The 20,165-nt window shown below is 38.2% G+C and overlaps 1 protein-coding gene across 1 annotated transcript in view; it reads left to right on the forward strand.

Moving 5' to 3' along the window:
* setbp1 (SET binding protein 1) overlaps positions 1-20,165 on the forward strand; it is a 55,863-nt gene that overhangs the window by 7,742 nt on the left and 27,956 nt on the right. The window contains exon 2 of the mRNA XM_026212143.1: positions 4,369-5,002. Within this exon, the coding sequence (XP_026067928.1) occupies positions 4,532-5,002 (471 nt within the window). The 5' untranslated portion in view covers positions 4,369-4,531. The remainder of the gene's footprint in view (positions 1-4,368; positions 5,003-20,165) is intronic.

Raw genomic sequence — 20,165 nt, forward strand, 5'->3', positions numbered from 1 at the left:
TGACTTCCATATAGCTTGGGAAAAATGCTAAAGGCCACTGTTTGTTGACCAGCATTCTTCAAACTATCTTCTTTTTTGTTCGACAGAAGAAAGAAAATGATACAGGTTTGGAACAACTTGAGGGTGAGTAAGTAATGACAGAATTGTCATTTTTGGGTGAACTATCTTTTTAAGCAGACTAAATGATTGGAGAAGTTCATACGTCACCAGAGAGAAGCCGGACGCTTTCACCACAACATCCATTTATGACATTTTGATTAAAAAAAAAAAATTAATTACATGCATGAGGGAAATCACAAAGACAGAAAGCTTAATATTGAATAAGATTTAAAACTGTTTTGCGGCTGTTGAAAATAGAAAACTTATGTTGCAATTTAGATTTAAAGTATGTTTGTTTCAAAGGATTTCAAATTGTAAATGCGTCTCTTTTGTATTTTGTCTGAAAGATGATAAAACTACATGGTTTCCTCTGTGTTTACTACAGGATCTCAACAAATGATGAGCATGGTTGTTTGGGAGGGCTATTTGTGAGTCTACCTCAAGCCTGCTCACTGTTCATGGCCTTAAAAGGGACTGGGACAGAGAGGAATCCTCTCAGCACAGCGGACAGTCTTGACACCCCATTACAGATTGTGTCAGTTAAAAAAAAGTCCTTATTGCACAGGCTTTAAAAGAAGCCAAGAACACATCTCACTTCTTAACAATATGTACTGTCTTATTAAAACCAGCATCAACAGTAAGGTTTTTTTTTTATGTGAGTTTGGTTTTTTCATGCCATAAAAATGTATGAAATTCAGTGGCATCACAACACTGGCTTGACAGGGCAATTGGCAGTTCTTTAATTCGGAGCCCAGGCCAGCTGATTGTCCTTTCTGTTAAGCCCTGATTACAGTTTCATTGTGAACTTTTCAGTAACTTATTACAGCGCCAGACATTTGATTGAATTTTTTTGCATTATGTCATCATTAACCCAGTTGAGCTGATTTTGTTGAGCTGATTTAGATGAATTCGTTCAGATATTTGCCTCCCGGTGCTCTGATCATCTTAATTGAGATGCATCAGAAAAGAGGGCAGATCAGTATGTAAAGCCCCTTGAGTATGAACGTCTGAATGTACCCCCCTTTAGGCTGCCACAGGCAGAGCTGCTGACACAGAACTGCTTTATGTGTTGTAGTTACCCACGTTTGCCCGGGGCATATTTGTGATAATAATAAACCTGTTTATGAGCCCACTCTTTTCTTACACAATTAGTGTGCAGTTAGTATGCCCACTCTGCCAGACAGAGCTTTCGGTTACATAAACTGGGTCTTAGGGCTCAGTATTGTGTAAGAGGCATTATGTTTGTCAGTGTATGGATTACACTTATACAATCAGGAAGCACACCGATTATTGACTGGGCTCTTGAACAACCATATTTACTAATCGTTGTGTGTAAATACAGAAAAAACACTCCATATTGTGTTTTGACTGAAGTAGTGCTAGTAGCTTGTTTTGATTCGTTGCTAAGTTGTTCTAAGTGGTTTCTTGGTGGTTGCTAAGGTTTTCTGATTGAAACACTTACAGTAAATAAAACGAATAGCTCAACACACAACATAAACCCAATTTAAGGTATTACTAATGTCAGTAGCACAAAAGGAATGATGAATTATTCAAATGTTAATATTTAGGGAGCGAATTTGGTTGTCACTACCCAAAATAACCAAAACGAAGAACGTCAGTTTCTGCTTCCAGAGTAAAAAATAAAACAAGTAATTGTGAAATAGTTTAAAATTTCAAATAGTGCTGTCTCGCAATTAATTGCCTCCAAAATAAAAGTTTTTGTTTACATAATATATGTGTATGTACTGAGTATATTTATTATGTATACTATATACATACACTCACATACAGAATATATTTTGGAAAATTTACATGCATATACATTTTTATATTTATATTCTTATATTTTATATTATTTTTTATAAATATACACAGCACACGCACACACACATATATTATGTAAACAAAAACTTTTATTTTGGATGTGATTAAACGCGATTAATCGTTTGACAGCACTAGTTTAAAATAAGAAGTCCAATTGTGTCATATAGAGATGTAATGACAAAATATAATAGATGTGGAATCACAATTATGCGCCAATTGTGAGATGTACATTCAAAATTGTAAGAGACTGTATAAATTCATGGTATTAGGGTCAAACTTTATTTTAAGGTCCATTAACTGCACCTTTTCTTCAATAACTCCTAATTTGCTGCATATTAATAGTTAGTAAGGTAGTTGTTAAGTTTAGGTATTGGGTAGAATATGATCATGCAGAATATTTTATAAGTAATAATAAACAGCCATTATGTCAATGATCAATGAACTAGTTAATAGTGAGAACTGATCCCTCCCTATACTAAATTTTCGTTGCTAGAAATAAAAGTTTTAATTATAAGAAATAAAGTCACTGTTATGCCAAATGAAGGGCCAATTGTGAGAGATACATTTCACAATTTTAAGGAATAAATTTACAATGAAGTGAAATGTAGTCGCAATTAAAAGAAATAGTCAAAATTGTAAGATACAATAAACTCATAACTACAAGCAATGAAGACACAATTAACATTTTATACTGTTTTTTTTTTTCCTTCACATATTGAACCGTTTGTGCAGAACAGAATTAAGCCATTAAATAAGGAATGACAACCATTTTTGACTGCTGCATCTATGTTCACTGGGGTGTTATGTCATTTTTGTTTTTTAGTCTGTTTGCCAAATAGCTAGAACACCCAAGATGCATTGGGACACTACTCAGATGTATAGACAAGAAAGATATAAACATCTGGGCTTCGTTGAGGATTTGTGAATGGCTGTGTTTGAGTCGGCACAGGCTGGAATGAGAATCATGCCGTTTTGACTGCCATGATATGATGGATAGATAGAGCTGTTTAGTCTAGCGTGGATCCAGGCTGTCTTGCGATAGCTGCCGTTGTTTTCAGTAGCCTCTCATCTGTCACCTGTCTGGCAGTTGAAAGGGTAAATGACACTGAGCTGAGTCTGACTACAAGCCAACAGCAGATGAGAGACCGAGCTCAATGCCTGTCAGTGTCTCCAGGCATCGACATGGGTATGACATAACATCCGTATGTCTGAGCCAATCAGAATGCTTTTTAGAATTATATTTAGATGGATTTTGTCAGCCATGGTATGCTTGAGTGATATAATTGATATGCTGGATGACAGTACCCTGAATTATTATTATTTTTTACTAAATTCATACAATACCCAATTTGATGTTGTGTGTGTGTGTGTGTGTGTGTGTGCTGCGGAGGTGTTCTGTTCAAACCTTAATTGGGCTTTTCCAGGTCTCTGGTCACTCAGGTTGTGGTCTGTTTGATGATTGGAAAGTGTTTATCGCTGGGCCAGAGGCCTCATTTGTTGACTTTCACACCGTGACTAGGCTTACTCAACTGACCACTAAAGCAAATGAGCTGGTCAGCAATGTAATTATGGTGTCAGGGAGTTTGCCTGGAGCCAGCGGTACAAATGTTTCGGGTTGAAGACTGTGTGCTTAAACCCCAATGCTGATTAATTGGTGCTTTAACAAAGACTCGTTTGGCTTGTTCAGTAATTCACCTTGCCCACTTAAACAGGAATTACGGTACTGAGGAAGTGTTTAATCACCATAAACTGGTCTGATGTACTGAAGTGTTTAAAAATTATATTTAAAAAATATAAATCAGCAAGCCATAAATTATTTTCATATAATGGCCAATAACTGATAAATGGAGATTACAGTAAAATTCTGTACTGTTGTGTCTAAATACATTTCAAATACAAAGTAAAAACTAAATTCAGTGGAATTTAGCCATTATAATATACATTATTAAAATCATTATTCTCTTTTTAGATTTGTTAAAGAGTCAGCTAAAAAAAAAAAGCTGTATTTAAAGAGAATAAATTAAACTGCATATCTATTAACAGTCGATATCTGACATAGTATCAGCAAATCTCTTATTAAAAATAAGGAAAAAGACATTTAGAATTGTGTAATACACAGCTGTGTTTACATCCCTGGACCAATGAGATTTGTCTGGGGGCGGGGCTACTCAACACAATGTAACAGAAATAGAAACCAAGTGCTACCAAAACGTTTTGTAACACAATGCTTGTTGCGGCTGGTTAGGACGACAAAAAATCTGATTACTCTTCAAAGAAAAGTGCTTTATTGTGTCATGTTTGGTTAGAAAAAATGTAAGAGATTGTGATGTGGTTTAACAGCTTTTTAATTTCTTTTTCATGTAGGCTTTGGCGTGTCTGGACATGTACGCATGTGTTTGCAGTTTTAATTAACTGATAATTTGTTCTTTTTGACTCTACTTTCAGTTTCACCTGGGAAAAACTCCACCTTAACGAGATTTATAAGATTTCGGGAGCAGTAGAGCCAAAAACAATCACATCCCTCTGATTCAACTCAATCACCTAGACCGGTGTCCCTCTGACCTTTTTTGGGTCCCTCTGTTTCCTGATTCGTGGACGAAGCTTCGAGATGGAGCAAAGAGACCTTACTCGGACGGCCCGGCCCAAAGGAAACGAGGAGTTCTTCTCCACTGTTACCACCATCAACAGAGCAGATCTCAGTGAGGTGGGTCTCCTGGCCAGTCCAATCAAGAGCCTCCCTTTACCTGGAGAGCAACAGGACCATGAAGAGGAGGAAGACCTTGGTCTGGGGAAGGACATCGATGTCACTTCTAATGCGGACAGTGAGAGATGGGGGCAGGGAGATGGGCTGGAAGAGCAGGAATTCTCCATCAAGGAGGCAAGTTTCTCTGAAGGCAGCCTGAAGCTGAAGATACAAACGACCAAGAGGGCCAAGAAGCCTCCTAAGAATCTAGAGAACTACATCTGTCCTCCGGAGATCCGCATCACCATCAAGCAGCCAGGAGAGCAGAAGACCGCCAAGCATGCCAGGAGTGTCAGGGGAGGGAAGGAGGAAGAGAAAGGACCCCCCAGAAAAAGGGTTAGTGTCACTGCCAGTGTTTAGAGTGCTTTTGTTTTCTTGTCATGTGATCACTCCGTTGCATTGATGTCATATATGGTATCATGGGGATAGACAGTGAGCTTTGGTCAGAGTAGATGCCATGTTGAATTTGCTTTTGAAGTTCCATTGGCAGTGGAACAAATACTGAAAATATTTTCTCTATGGAAGCGCCTTTTATTTTATTTTTTGCTTGAACAATATATATATATATATATATTTTGAATGTAAAATGTGATTTTGTGCATTAATGTGAATTTGAATGTTATGTACATAAGAAACATTTCTTGAACAAATATTTTTTGGTGCTACAGATTGATCCTTTCTTCCACAAAATTAGGCTTCGTTTTAATATGGATTCAGAAAAAAGTCAGTATTGTGATACGTAAATTTGGATTTTCAAGAAATAAGGTCAGAATTGTGTGTAACAAACTCAAAGTTTTAGTAAAGATAGTCTGAGTTGCGAGTTTTATATATTGTGAGAGAAAATTTTCCAATTACCTTTTTTTATTCAGTGACAGAAACTGTATTTCGGTACTTTCCACACATTTCTGGTAGGCAATTTTTTGGGGGGAAAGAATAGGAAAATAGATGCGACCTAAGAGATTATGACATGAAAAGAACTAATTTCTATATAAATCTTTGGCTTGTTGAAATTCTTGTTTAAATTTGTAAATGTTTTGAGATGCATATCTTTGAACGGATTGTACTTCTGTCCCTCACAGCATTATTTGAGTCAAATTAACTATGGCATCGGACTAAGGACGCTAATATGACCACTTGGACAAGTATTTTTTCTACATTTTATTATGTCAATTATAGCTTTCAGGCTCATGTTCTCAAATATTTTTTTTAAGTGCTTTCTCTTTGAAAGAAATCATGTTTATGCTGAGCCTAGATGACACAATTGCTTTTTCTGGGCCGTCAGCTTTTTGGCTGCTCGTCAAATGAAGTGTGTCCAGTGTGTGCCATTGAGTAACAGAACCGCTAGTCATTAACCTTTTGTGGCATTTAAACTCCGCGAGTTCATTGACTTGCATGTGGTCCAGATATCTTACTCAGTATAAAGGGCCTTTTTTGAATATGTCAGATGACACAACTTTTGATTTGGGATAACAGAATGGTACGAGCAGAATGATTTTTGGGCATGGTTTCATGGTAATTTCATGTTTTTCATCATGCTCAATGCTGTTCTTTGAAGTATCTTGGAGTACCATGTAAATGGTAGGGATGTGCCAAATTACTGTTTTAGAAATGAACAAGTTCCTATGTCACAAGGTAGAACTGTATACTTAGGCTGGTTCTGAGGTCATCTTATCCTGATCAGGTGCATTTCACAATGTTTCAGAATGAAGCCTAGCCGAAGTGATATAAATAGAGGTCTCAAGACTCATTTTAAATCTCTTAGAGGCTTGTTCATTTGAAATAACATACTTGAGCATGCAAAAGACGCAATATCTGAACGGCGCCTTAAACAGCTTGTTTTCTTACAAACTATGAACTTTTTAAAGTGTGAAAGGTTTCTTTATAAAAATATCTTTTTCATTAAATGTATCTTTGTGTTTCGAAAATGAACAAGTCTTATGGGTTTGGAATAATGTGAAGGTGAGTAAATGATGAGAGTATTTTTATTTTTGGATGAACTGTCCCTTTAATACAACATTTTAAAAATGCATCAGAGCAGTATGCTCTAAAACATCATTGCGTTGGTTAGTTTGTCTGTTTGCCGAAAATGACTGTAGTGCTTGAATTGAGAAACTTTTCAGAGAATGCATGTGATTTGTAAATTCAGTTTGTGATTTAAAAATTAAAGCATCCAAAAATACCAAAGCCAGGACAACCGACTTATCCTTAATAAAGACCACAGTACATGAAAATGGTAATAATCATTTGATACCATTGGTTTGCTGTGATTCTATTATCTTTTTTTCTTTTTTTCTTTTTGCACATGGAGCTGCAGAGGATTGTGCCAAATTGAGTAAGCCCATGAAAATGCGAGTCGCTAAAATGGCTCCTTTAAGTAAACACTTTCAGCTCACCGCAGCGTGCTCCATCAAGTTTTCAAAAAAGATATGTAGCATTTTTCCCGTCCTCACAAAAGAATGAAGGATTGTGGGAGAGAATGGGAGTAGAAGCTGGTGATCCCGCAGCCAGAGTCTGTAATTTGACCATAATTAGGGAGAAAAATCTGTGCTTACTGAATCAGAGAAGGAACTGCCAGCATCAGCATCTTTCAGCAAATGCACCGCAGGCTTAAATTGATCGCGTTTGGTGTGGAATCTCCGACGTTGAAACGCTCTGATATCTTTTCATCTTTACAGTAATCTCATAGGGTATGAATTATTTGTACTGTAATGGAAGACCAGCTCCTGCTGTTTCGTGTGATGTGCATTTAAAAGCCCATCCACGTCTGCCAAACACATTTGACTTGATCCCAACAATTGAGGGTTTGATTATCGGCCTTGAATTTTGTATGTGGCTGCATGTTATCTGATTTCCCCAGGGATTTCTCTTTGCCTGGAGAGGAAGGACAATGTTTCCACAGAGCCAAAGCCAAGGGTCTCGAATTTCTCTTATTTTCAGGCTGGGAAACTTAGCCCTCGTCCACCCCACAGAGATGACATTTTCTAAAGCGGTAGATTCACGCAGTGGAGAGCGCGATGGAGAAATCAATGGAAAACAGAGAAAGGCTCAAAGAGCAACAGGGAACTGAGGCGGGAAGCCTGGAGTGCAGCTGTCTCTTTCTGGCAATCTCCACATTGACCACAGACAGAGGGTCAAAAAGGGCAGAAAGAAGAACAGAAGAGGTGGCCTCACGCCACCCTCTAAAGTGTAGCCGTGTCTATAGAAAACAGCTCCAAAAAGGCAAAGAAAAGCAACCGCCCATCCCCCAAATACACCCTACAGATGGAATCCCATTCACTTCGTGAAGGGACAGTGCCACAAACTCCTCATTTAGAGCCACCAAATCCCATTCTGTCCTTGCTGTTTGGAGCTTAGGCGTCAAGCCCAGCACCTCTTCTCATTTCTCGCTTACAACCAGCGTGGGGTCAGGGGTTAGTGCGTAATTGAAACCGGCCGGGACACGCTGAGAATAGGGGCTTACATCAGCCCACTCGGACTGCGACAGCTGCTCGCTGCATCTTCCATTCGTGGTACGGCCTTTTTTCCCCCTGCTAATGTAATCAGAATGCCAGGGCAATGGCGGTTTAGACAAGCCGGGTACTCTGATGAATTAACTCCAGCTCCTCGTATGGATTAGACCTCCTCTTCCACTCACTCCACTTGATGACCTGTTTTGCACTTTAAGTGTTGTCGTGGGCTGCGCTGCTGGAAAATTAGTTTAATGCAGCAGAAGTTTTTCTGCACCCACACAATGGTGTGACCACGCAGCCAGAAATAGATCGCAGCCTTCTCGCTGGCGTTGTAAAAGCACAGAGTCTGGATGTGCAATTAGGCGGTCTGAATATGCAGAGGTCAGGACACGTTGTGTTTGCCATTTCCATTAGGACTTGAACGAAAGGTTTCACAAATGGCATCTATTATTTTTTTCCTTTTTACCGAACTCTGAGGAAAAACATTTAGTGTGAAATGCACATTTTGCTAAAACGCTGTGAACAAATTTAAAAGGCTGGTACAAATGTTTCTGGATGATAACAGTGATCACCCCAGTATTTTTCCCATTTGTTTCTTCCACTGGGCTTTCAAAAAAGACAGAGTTGGTTATGTAATTCCTAGTTAGTATATGTAATGCTTTATGGGAGGGGCAGTTTTGGTGTGGTGCATGCTTTTCTGGTAACAGAATTCTCTGATTGGTGGATTCAAGGCTCTGCCCACTTTAGGATTGAGGATATTGTAGTTATTCACAGGGAATTTGGCAATTTCATAAAATGTTAAAAAACACAGATTTTTGGCTTGATAACCTCAGAGCTCATGGTAGGTCTGGACCAGATTTTGTTAAAAATCAATTTCTTTATTGAGATTTTTATTTATGAAACCCAACTTATTCTAGTATTTTAGTAGTCTGAGGTACTTGGCCACTGAAGGCCAGTTGAATTTTAAGTCTATAATGTATTTGTATCCTGTATCACCCCTGCGGTTTAACACAGTAGTCAGTTCATTGTGATGACAAGCCCGATGGAAGGTGGATCAATGTGCGAGTGTGTGCTCTCTGAGGGCCAGACGGCAGCGATCTTTGCCCCTTCACTGCTCTGTGTTTGACGACAACACTTTGATTGTCAGCCATTTCCGCTGGAGCGGGCATGCTCATTGGTGCGTGCCGTGTTCGTCAGGGGAGAGTGTGAGCGAGGATTCTGCGACTCCAGCCCTGACTTGACGAGGAGGCTGAGAGGATCGTTTTCCCTTTCAGGACGAGCTTGTGGAGCTCGCTTTCTTCACGTCTTTACCTTGCGTTTTCTCTCCTAATGGTTCGTATTTAGTAGTTTGCTCAAAAAAAAAAAAAACATATCCGTGATCAGGTTGAAGAATGACTTCCTCCCCAAACGACGATAGCGGAGTGGATAAGAGGTTTAAAAACGGTGGATTGTGTAGCAGGGTAAATGCATCTTTTGTGTAGTAATGATTGGGGAGTCTGGAAGGGAGCAGATGGGCTAGCTCTCTGTCTCATTGTGTCTGGCTCTTTCTTTTTTTCATTTTGGCTGAACTAATATGGCAGATGGTGGCAAAGAGGAAAGGCCAACAAGTGAGCTGGGGCATATGGGGAGCCTGGTTAAAATGGGACCCTACTGTGGCGGGGGATGGGCGGGAGATGTGTGTTACAATAGCAGGTAATTAAGAGAAGGACTTGACTTCGCCGCTAAGCCTTTGTGCGTGGCAAAATATTTTTCAGCGGGCCTGCCGTCAGCCTCAGACAACACTGCTGTATGTCAAATTATTACACTGATTTCAATCAGCCGTGATTATTTTTTTAGTGTTCACACCTGTGTTTGGGCCTTCATTAGTTCCTACAGTCTTTTGGATAATAGTCCATTCATTGTCACAAAATCGTGTTCTTTTTTTTTTATGACAGCCCATTCACGATAAATTTGTACATTTGTTAACCTGTTTGTCTTTTGTGTGGACTATTAAGGACGTCCAGCAACTGGCCTGTTAATTTTGACATTACATTTCACAATTTTGGGGTCTAAATGTTCTTTCACGTGCAAAAAGCAAACAAGCGGTGCAAATATACACTCGTGCTGTGCTGTAATACCCAAGAAAAAACCTTTGAAAATCCTTTATCTTTAAACTGAAATCTCAGATGGCCAGACAGTGATTCATCTTTCATGAATGGTTAAAATATTAGTGTCTGGACACTGTGAGCTTAGTGACTGCAATACACACTGCAAGTTTTTAAAGCTTCGCTTAAATGTAAATAAATGGTGCTTAGAAATGGCTGTGGAGGTGGTATTTTCATATGGAGATAGATTTGTTGCATAATTCCAAATAAATCGATTATTAGAATAGAATAGAATAAATAGACACGCATTTGTGGATCGCTCTCTGTATATTTGTGAATTCCTTTTTGTGCATTTGTGGATGGCTGCATGCATTTGTGGATTTTGAAACTTTATGTGCGTGCTACGATGGGTCAACGAAATGTGATTGGTTTGAGTTGACGGTGGTTGAAGTCCACACATTTGTGAATTTGTCAGTGTTTTGATGCTAGAAATGTTTTAAAAGCCACAAATGCACACAGCGATCCACAAATGTACGGACGTGATTCACAGAAGGATGCCAGGCAAAGCTGTCTTTGCAGAATAAAAATATATTTGTGAATGTTAATCTCATTTAATTTGGACCTGGAAATTGTGTGTGTGCCCGTGTGCATACATGTGCTACACCCCTATATTAAACTCTGGGTTAAACCCCGTGTGAGTTCCTCTTACTCGGTTCAATATGTAGCATTTCAGCACCTCAATATCAACACACACACACACACACAGCCTCATCACTCAGGGTTACAGCCCATCAACTCTGTGCCTGTGTACACAAGCTAGCGTTCATCCACCCGCCAAAAGTCTGACCTTCATTCCCAAATGCATAGCTCACTCCAGTGATCTACTGCCATAGACCAGTCCAACTGACATATGTATCATATTTTCTTTTGGCCCGTGTGTCCAAACCATAGTTGCCAGTGATGTAGAGTCAACAGTAATCACATCAAGAGAAATATAGACTCCCATAAACTGGCTCGTTGTTTGGTTTTCCTTGGTTTACTGCCAGCGTCACCTTCTTTCAGCTACACGTTTGTCTATCTCTTCCATCAGCACGAGTTGAATTCAGGTTTAAATCCATTTAAGTATCTGTGAGGTGTGATAAGGAAGCCTCTTTTAAGGGTGTCCAAACCATGGCCCTCCTGTTGGCTGCTGGTTTTTATGTACTAATGGCATTGGCCACTCTCTTATCTGTCTGTCACACAAGCCCTGCTCCGAAAGCTTCATTACCCAGCACCCATGGAGTCATCCTTTAATACGAGACCGTAATCATTAGGAGCCGGTCCAGTGTATTCACTGGAAAATGAATTCGGCATCTCTCGCAGAAGTCGATAGGTGACTCCCTCAGCCTCTTGATGTGAGGTATTTATAACAAGCTGTTTATCACTGGGGGAGTGTCGATGGTGACCGGGGAGGAAATTGTGGGTAGCTGAGCAGTCAAATAAAAGTGACCTCTGTGTGTAGGAGACTGTCAGAATAAGAAAAAAGTCCCTACATGTGGTTTTACTTCCTTTATTTAGCACTCTAGCTACTGTCTAATCGGTGTGAATATGAGTGGGATGCAGCTGTATTTATACATTTATTATTTTGTAGACAAGTGGAGTCGTATCTGATACTTGTATTGCAAAAGCAAAAATCACTATTGCTGTTGCTCATATCTTGTGTAACTGACAAGTCTACCTTTTTATTTTATTTATTCATTTATTTTTAATTTGATGGTTTGTATGTTTAAAAGAGAAAATCAAAGTTTAAAAATAAAATAAAATAAAAAATAACCTACAGCTGATGATTGATTGATTAAAAGGTTTTATCAACTTATTCACCTGAGGATGATTGATTGGATGAATCACAGTGAGTTGCATATTCATGATTTGCTAATGTAGATGAATCAAACATTTTATTGTGGCAAATGTGTTAGGCATTCAATTGGCAAAATAGTGTAAATATTGTTAACATATCATTTAGCATAAGCTGTTCACTGGCCTACAGAATACAGAAATCCATTGTTCAAATGATTTTCATAGAATCGTATAAATCTCTTTTTAATAGAAAATATAATATTGGCCTATTTTTCAATATTTTGATGCTTTATGTAAATTTTTGGTCATTGCATTACATCTCACCATTTTCTTGGTGTCTCACACCTTGAACAATGCATTTTTATAATGCCGCTTCTGTTCTGTTGTGCTCTGCCCAGCTGTTGAAACCACCCAATCATTGGATAACAAAGTGTTTGCTTTGAATAAAGGTGCGGTCACCTTTACCTGTTTTTCTGCAAATTTTCACAGGCAAAATCCAGTCATTTCAGTTGAGGTTGTTTGGGAATTTTGTGTGTGGGCAAAAGATTTCCTCGCACACAAGTTCACATTTGGTTCAGTTGGTCATGCTTATTTACTTCTTTAGCCCTCAGAAAGCTGCTTGTGCTTCATACACTATTGACAATAGACAATGACAACGAACCATTTTCCCCTTAAAATTTCACAAGTGTTACCAAAACTTTTCATTTTGGTAGGTTTGTGACTTCTCACTGGGATGGTTTGTTCCCAGGTTTTTCCAAAACTTTGTGAGATTACTCTTTTCAACCGCTGTTTGCTAGTAGTCCCTGTTTTTTGGGCCACTGGGCTGCAAGGGCTGTTTTATTTATTTTTTTCTTTGGAAAGGTGTGGGGGTTGGGTTTGGGCTTAGTCTCTATGATTTACTGCAGCCGAAAGACCAGCTGCCCCTCTGTGTCTGTTCAGTCTAACCCTCCTCCTCCTCCTTAGCCAGCTCAGGCACTCTGCCATTGCATGTGTTCATCCCAGACCCAGGAAAGTTGACATTGCTACCGGTCTAATAAAACTCTAATCGACTTCAGAACCGCTGCTTAAACTAATGACATTCTTGTATTAGGAGCGTGGTTTTGTATTGCTATCTGTGTCTTTAACAAGATGTAGATTTAGATTTCAGTAGATCCCCATATTTTGACCTGAGGTGAACCGTTAGGACGGTAGGCCCGCTCTGGGGGATGGTTTAAGTGTGTGCGAGGGGGAGAGACCAATTTCAGCCTGGTGCAAATGATTTGACAGCATGAATCAGCCAGCAGCATTGTACGGAAATGAAATTAGGGGCCCATTTAGCTAACAAAGCTACACAAATTTAGACAAGCACCAAGCAGAACTTTTAATTGTGGAATTAAACGGAGCGTCTTAAAAAAAATGTCTGAAGAGGCATGAGTCGAGTCTACTTAAGAACCCAAAGAGATTGTTGCGTGTTTTAAAAAGATTTTTCTCTCTCTAAACCAGTTCAGGTATTGCTGCGATCAGATCCATTGTCAAAATCGGATCCATCTGTGGTATTACTGAACTTTTCTTGACAGGTAACTACATAATTGAGTTGACCAAAGAAAACAGCTGTGGGTTGGGGTTTGCGCTTAACTGGTTTGGGGAAAAAGAAACCACTGCAATTCTTCTGGCTCAAAGTACCTTGAATCTTTACTCTATTCAGTGCCTGATCATAAATATTGCTATAGCTATTATGACTTGTATGTCTTTTAAATTGTTATTTAGCATGTAACTCAAGTTTTTTTTTTTTTTTTAAGGGATAAATTGAAATAAAAAATTCTGTCAATGATTACTCATCCTCATGTTGTTCCAAAAAATTAAGCCCTTTGTTCATTTTTTGATAAAAAAAACTAAGATATTTTTTACTAGGGTCTAACGGTTCACAAAATTCAAGGTTTGGTTCAATACGACACAGTAGTGTTACGGTTTGGTATGTGTTCTGTACATTTTTGATGCGGGGGGCAGGATAATTCGTTACATCGCAGTTTAGGAAATATTTTGGTTTTAAACCACGAAGGAGAGCCAGTGGATATCACACAAGCAACATGCAAACTTTGCGCAAGAGTTATGCCAGTGAACATATTAATCTCAGTCAATTCACTATGCACGAGCAATGTCTACATATAAAAAGATCTTTATATTTTACACACTTTAAGCTCTTTTATTTTCCAAATGTAATAGTAATAGTTTGTAATGCATACCGAACCGAATGCCATGTACCGAACAGTTCAATACCAATATGTGTATTGTTACACATTGAACCCTTTTTCATTTATAAAACAATTTGTTTTGCACTTAAGTGTTTTTTGTTTTGTTTTTGTCTTTACCAGTGGGTTTAGATGTTAGGTTATTTTAAATGGCTTGAACAAGATACAGCTGTTTATCTAACTTTTGATTACAAAAGCTAGGTGGAGAACAATCTTTTAACTGACACACATAACATGGGAATAATTATGTCGTGTGTACACCGTAATGCAGACAAGAAGTCATGTATGTCTTATTCACTACACTAGGTTCAATTTGAAAATACATCTTTGCATTATGTGAGATGCTGTGATGCTGTGGCAGTATTAAATCCCTAGCAATCATACTAATAAAGCTGGGTTGACTCTGAAACACAGACTCAGGTCAGGGTTTAGACAACTGGAATCTCCCCCCTGGTGAGACCTTTACATTTTGGTTGGTGGTTTCTATAAACAGACTGTTGCCAGCCACATCTAATCCATGAGTATTTCGGTTACGAGCGCTATGCCTTGCATACACACAAAGAATATCATTTTCCCATGTCTGTATGTGGTAGTCTGTTTCAAGGCCTCTCATGGCACGTTCACAGTCCCTCTGTTGTGCATATGCCAGTGCTGTGGGCGGACTGTATACATATCTTCTCCTTAAAACATTAGCAAGCCTTTCCTTTAACTGGAGTATCATCAGTACGCTTGTTGCTTAACTTCGATATCAGTAAGGTGGTAATGTGGTCATTCAGATCGGTTTTTAGCTAGTCACTTGTCTATTATGATGGCTCGTGGAAAACACGGAAGATGCAACTAATCAATATTGATAGGTTGTGCTACATGAATTCCCTCAAAAATTAATTCTAATTAACAAACCCTGAGAGGTAACAGAAAATATGACCCAGACAACCCTAAATGTGGGTTCTGTTGTATTGAGGATAAACATGGTTTGTGCTGACCATGGTATGTTTTGTGGATTTAATTATTTGTGCATGAACCCATTTTGTGCTGTAAATAAATTTGGTACTTTGTTGAATCTCCACTTGATGTTGAATGTACAATTTGGGTCCTGTAGCAAAACCAGTTGAGAACTACTGCTGTATATCATTCAGAGCTACAATCACACCCACTGTCACTTGTACTTTCACAAGTCTTATAAATTAGGTCAATCCTTCTCTGTTGGCCTCTAGACTCTGATTGATTGGAAATTGAATTCTGTGATAGGAGGTTAACAGGCATGACCTCTGAACTCTATGAAATTGTAGCCTGTGTACCTCAGCAGTTACCTTGCATGAATGTTTTAGGAAAAGCAGAGAAGTATGCCAGTTAATTGATTTGCATCAATATTTAACTGATTGAAGGCCTGAGTTTAGGGCTGCACGATAAATCGCAACAAAAAAAAAAAATAATAAAATGCTAATCGACATTGCTGTTATCACTGCTTAGAATACCATGAAATATGTTGCATGCCTTTATTCTGTGCCACATCATCTCACAGAAGGATTTATTTCTAACCCTCGACTGAAATGAGTTTGGAGTAAAAAAGTTATTAAATGTGGTATTTTCACGTGCTTTCAGATGGAGCAGCATTTACTACACAGAGCCATGGTTCACTGAGAAGCTACGCAAACAGCTTTCAGTATCGTGAACGATTTCTTTGATTTCATAATCGCACAATTATATCGAATATTAGAGAAGACATTTTTGAATAAAGTTGTTCTTTTTATTTTATTTGCACACAAAAAGTATTCTCTCAGTTTCATGAAATTAAGCTTGAACCACTGATGCCACATTGATTATTTTAACAATGAACTTACTACCTTTCTGAGCCTTGAACGTGGTAGTTCCGTTGCTGTCCATGGATGGCCAGGAAGCTCTCGGATTTCATTGAAAATATATTAATTTGTGTTCTGAAGATGAACACAGGTCTTGAGAAATTAATGACGAATTTTCATTTTTGGGTGAACTATCCCTTTGAAAGGTTTTATTTTTTTCATGAAACTGAAGATGGCAACAAAAAACCATTATAAGCTCAATAAAAACAGCAAGTATAAATATGCAGAAGTGTCAGAGTGATTTGTGAGGTATGTTTAAGAGTTTAAGAGCAGTTTTTCTCATCATATGGCTTCAGAAGACTTGGAACACAGTGCAGAATATAAGTTGTTCTATTCCACAGAAGAAAGTCATGTGAGTTTGGAAAAACTGTTTTGAAGAATTTTCATTTTTGGCCAAAACTGTCCCTTTTAAGGAATAAAACGTGAAGTGAAGAACATCAAAGTGCTCATCCTGGACTGAACTGTTCCTTTATTCCTGTACTCATAGAGCATGAGGGTTACAAGTAGCCTACTCTAGATCAGCAGTGTTTATTATCACTGCTCCGTGGAACAAAAAAGCCTGTTTAGCCACAGTTTCCGTTAATATTGACCAGATGTCAAATTACAGTTTTGGGACCAGAGAAATGCCCAAGGAATGTGGGAGGGCACAGGGTTACGGACTGTAATGTTATTGGTGTTTTCAGGAGGAGTGGATTTATTTTACACTGATCACCACTTTTCATGCCGTCTCAATGGAGATTGTGTTCAGTAGGTGGAGCAACAGTGGATATGGCCACCAGATTTTATATCAACAAACTAAACTAGCTGTATATCCTGTTGTATAAAGGGAAATTAACTCACAAACCCACCAATCAGAGCCTCCTGGGAGCTGTGGCTTACACATGCGATTGTGAATCTAGACTATACAGAGATTCACGATGAACAAATTGCCTGTTTATGTGCCGATTACTGCCATTAGTCATGTACGAGTACATCCTCCCTGGCCCTGAATTTAAACTGGTGATAGCAAGGGACTGAGAAAAAAGCCACTCCATCCTCCTAAAGCCACCACACTTGAGTGCTCTGTGCACACTTTTTTGTTACTCGAGACTTAAGTCCCTCTTCATTGATCCTGATCCCATCTTGAACCCTCTAATCTCCTGATGTCAGTCAGCTTATAAGGACTCCCACATTGGACTTCGGGACGTCTGAGGGAACTTTGCCCGAGTTTGTCATGAAATAGCCCATTATTCCATAGCAGCCCATTGGGGTCCAAGAATAACAGGAAGTGACCCGTGCACCACCTGGATGAGAAAATGTTAGCAGTCTAACCAGACATCTTCTGCATTAAGGGCAGCTAGGCTGACATCAATCCAGTCGCAGGAGGTCGCCAAGTCACTTTTGGTTGGTAGTTGCTATTCTTGCTTGGCTGCTATGTTAAGACGAATATCAAAAGTATGAAACTTTTGTAAACTGAAGTCAGGTGACTTATAGTATAAGTAGTAATGGGTGCTGGCTTAATTTAGTAGATGGGACAGGTGGCTGTATTTGAATGCTCACAGTTGTATGTCTATGTTGTAAACATAGTCAGAAATCTGGATGTGACAGAAATAGCATTAGACCTAATGCTTTCTTTTATTAACCAAACACTAATTTCAGTTTTCAGACATGAAATTTCAGACATGATCACAAATTTTGACACACAGATTTTTTTTTTTTAATTCCACTTTATTTATTAATTCACTTATTCTCTTAATTTTTAATTTGTTCTTAATTTTATTTCTGAATGTTTACCTAAAACAGTTGTTTTTGGCTAATCGAATCTCAAAAATCTGTTTACTTAAATGTTTATTGACTTTATTAAGAAAATTCCCTAAACTACACATAATTAATTTAATTTATTAATATTTAACTTCTTAGAGTGTGTTCACTTTTGTCTCTTGCAGTTATATTGAAATATGGTACCTGAAATCTTGAGAATTTTACATTTGACTGGCACTGGTGCTATAATTGACTGCTAATAATTCTGATTTAGTGAAATCGGCTGCAGTGTTCACATGACTGATTGCTCCTTGCTTGCTGTATATGTTGCTCAGTGTTATCTTATCACCAGAGGGAACACTCAGAACACTCACTCTCATTGAAAATGAATGACTTACAATTACTTTATGCTGTTGGCTGTGACACAAACTCTATATCCATATAGACGTCTCGAGTGTCCCCTGGTGTTTGGAGGGCACTTTTAACTCACTGCAGTGCATTTGTTTGCTCCTCAGAAGTCTGAGACCTTCTCACTGCATCGGTTCTCTGTGAGTGGCACGGACTGAGCTCATAGCTCAGCACACTGGCTCTCAAGATAGATCCGAAAAAACAAAACTGTGTTAGTGTTCTGAGGCGTTCCATGAATGTGACTTTTAGTGTGCTAATAGCTGTCAGCCCTGCCGGCGCAACAGTAATCATTCCAAACAAGCCTTTGCTATCTTTATAAGCTCCGGTGTGAGTATAAAACCTATGTACAAGTTGACTTATTTACATGTACAATCATGCAATCAGACCTTGCCAAGCAAATGGCTTTGAAATGAATTCATTACAGTTCGTATTTAGGCGTTTTATTTGCCTTTGGAACAGGGATAGGAGTACTCCGAAATGAAATGATACAAATGACACCATATTTGCTGACATTATGAACCATTACTGCCCTGAAGACATGTGCGAATATGATAGCAAATATTTGCAGAAGAGCATGGCGTGGGTGTCTCCTCGGTGTAACAGCAGATTGTTAATTGGGTCCCCAGTAAGAAGCTGAGGCCTGTATGCTGGGAAAGTTTGTTTCCTGCCTGTACTGATGCCTGCAGGGCAGCTGCCTTTGGTAACCACAGGTTCTCCTGTGAGAGCCTTTGATTTGGTCAATAAAGTGAGCCTCTCGTGTGGATGTTGGTTAGGATTATTGCATCTGGTAAACGAGAATGTAGCTCTTCACTGGTTTTGCTCTTTTTGTTCTGGGTGTTATTACTTAATTAAACAAGGCTAATGTTAGCATAGCAAGAAAAAAAAAATAGTTACCTGTTACCTGTCTTTTTTTCAGTTTATTTGTAGACATTTGAAGCATTTGATGATCCAGAAATGGAAAACCATCATTAACTCATTCAACTTCATGTCTTTCTTCTTCACTATAGAAAATGCAGCAATATTTTTATATTCTCTTATCCTTTGTCCATCCATTTGAAGTTCAGAAACTCAAACGTGTTTTTGTGACAAACAAGAACAAACCTCATTGGCTCTCGTGTCAAGCAAGCATGTTTTGTGTACCATCTGTGTAATTGCATTGATTAATGTGTAAATTAATTTATGCCAAATGAAACCTGTTCATTATATCAATTGATTTTGTCTCTTCAGAAGACTTAAACCATTCGGTTCTAGGGCTAAATATTGGCCAAAATTTATATCACAATATATTTCTTAATTTCGGTTGATACAATATAATTTTGATATCGATATGAACACTATTAAAAAAGCCTTGTAAAAACTGCCCACATCAGATGTCTGTATACTAACTTATGGGAAAAAAAAGTCTATGAAACCTCATTTACATCCATATAATATTTGACAAAAAAAAATAAGATTCATACACACAAGAAATGTGAAATCACTGTCAAATAATAATCTCAGCCTCATGTAATTCATATTAATGTCTTTAACTTCAAAATATAGGCTAATACACTACCAGTCAAAAGTTTTTAAAGATTTGTAATGTTTTTGAAAAATTATCTTCTGCTCATCAAGCCTGCATTTATTTGATCCATAAGACAGCAAAAATATTTTTACTATTTAAAATAACAGTTTTATATTTGGAAATATTTTATTGATTTCAAAGTTATATTTTTAGCATCATTACTCTGATCACATGATCCTTTAGAAATCATTCTTATATTCTGATCTGCTGCTCAAAAAAATTTTATTATGTTGAAAACAGCAGAGTAGAAATTTTTCATAGAAAGTTCAGAAGAACAACATTTATTTGCAATATAAATCTTTTGTAACATTATATATGTCTTTTATCATCA

The sequence above is a fragment of the Carassius auratus genome, chromosome 30 (genome assembly GCF_003368295.1).
Source record: "Carassius auratus strain Wakin chromosome 30, ASM336829v1, whole genome shotgun sequence".
Lineage (NCBI taxonomy): Eukaryota > Metazoa > Chordata > Actinopteri > Cypriniformes > Cyprinidae > Carassius > Carassius auratus.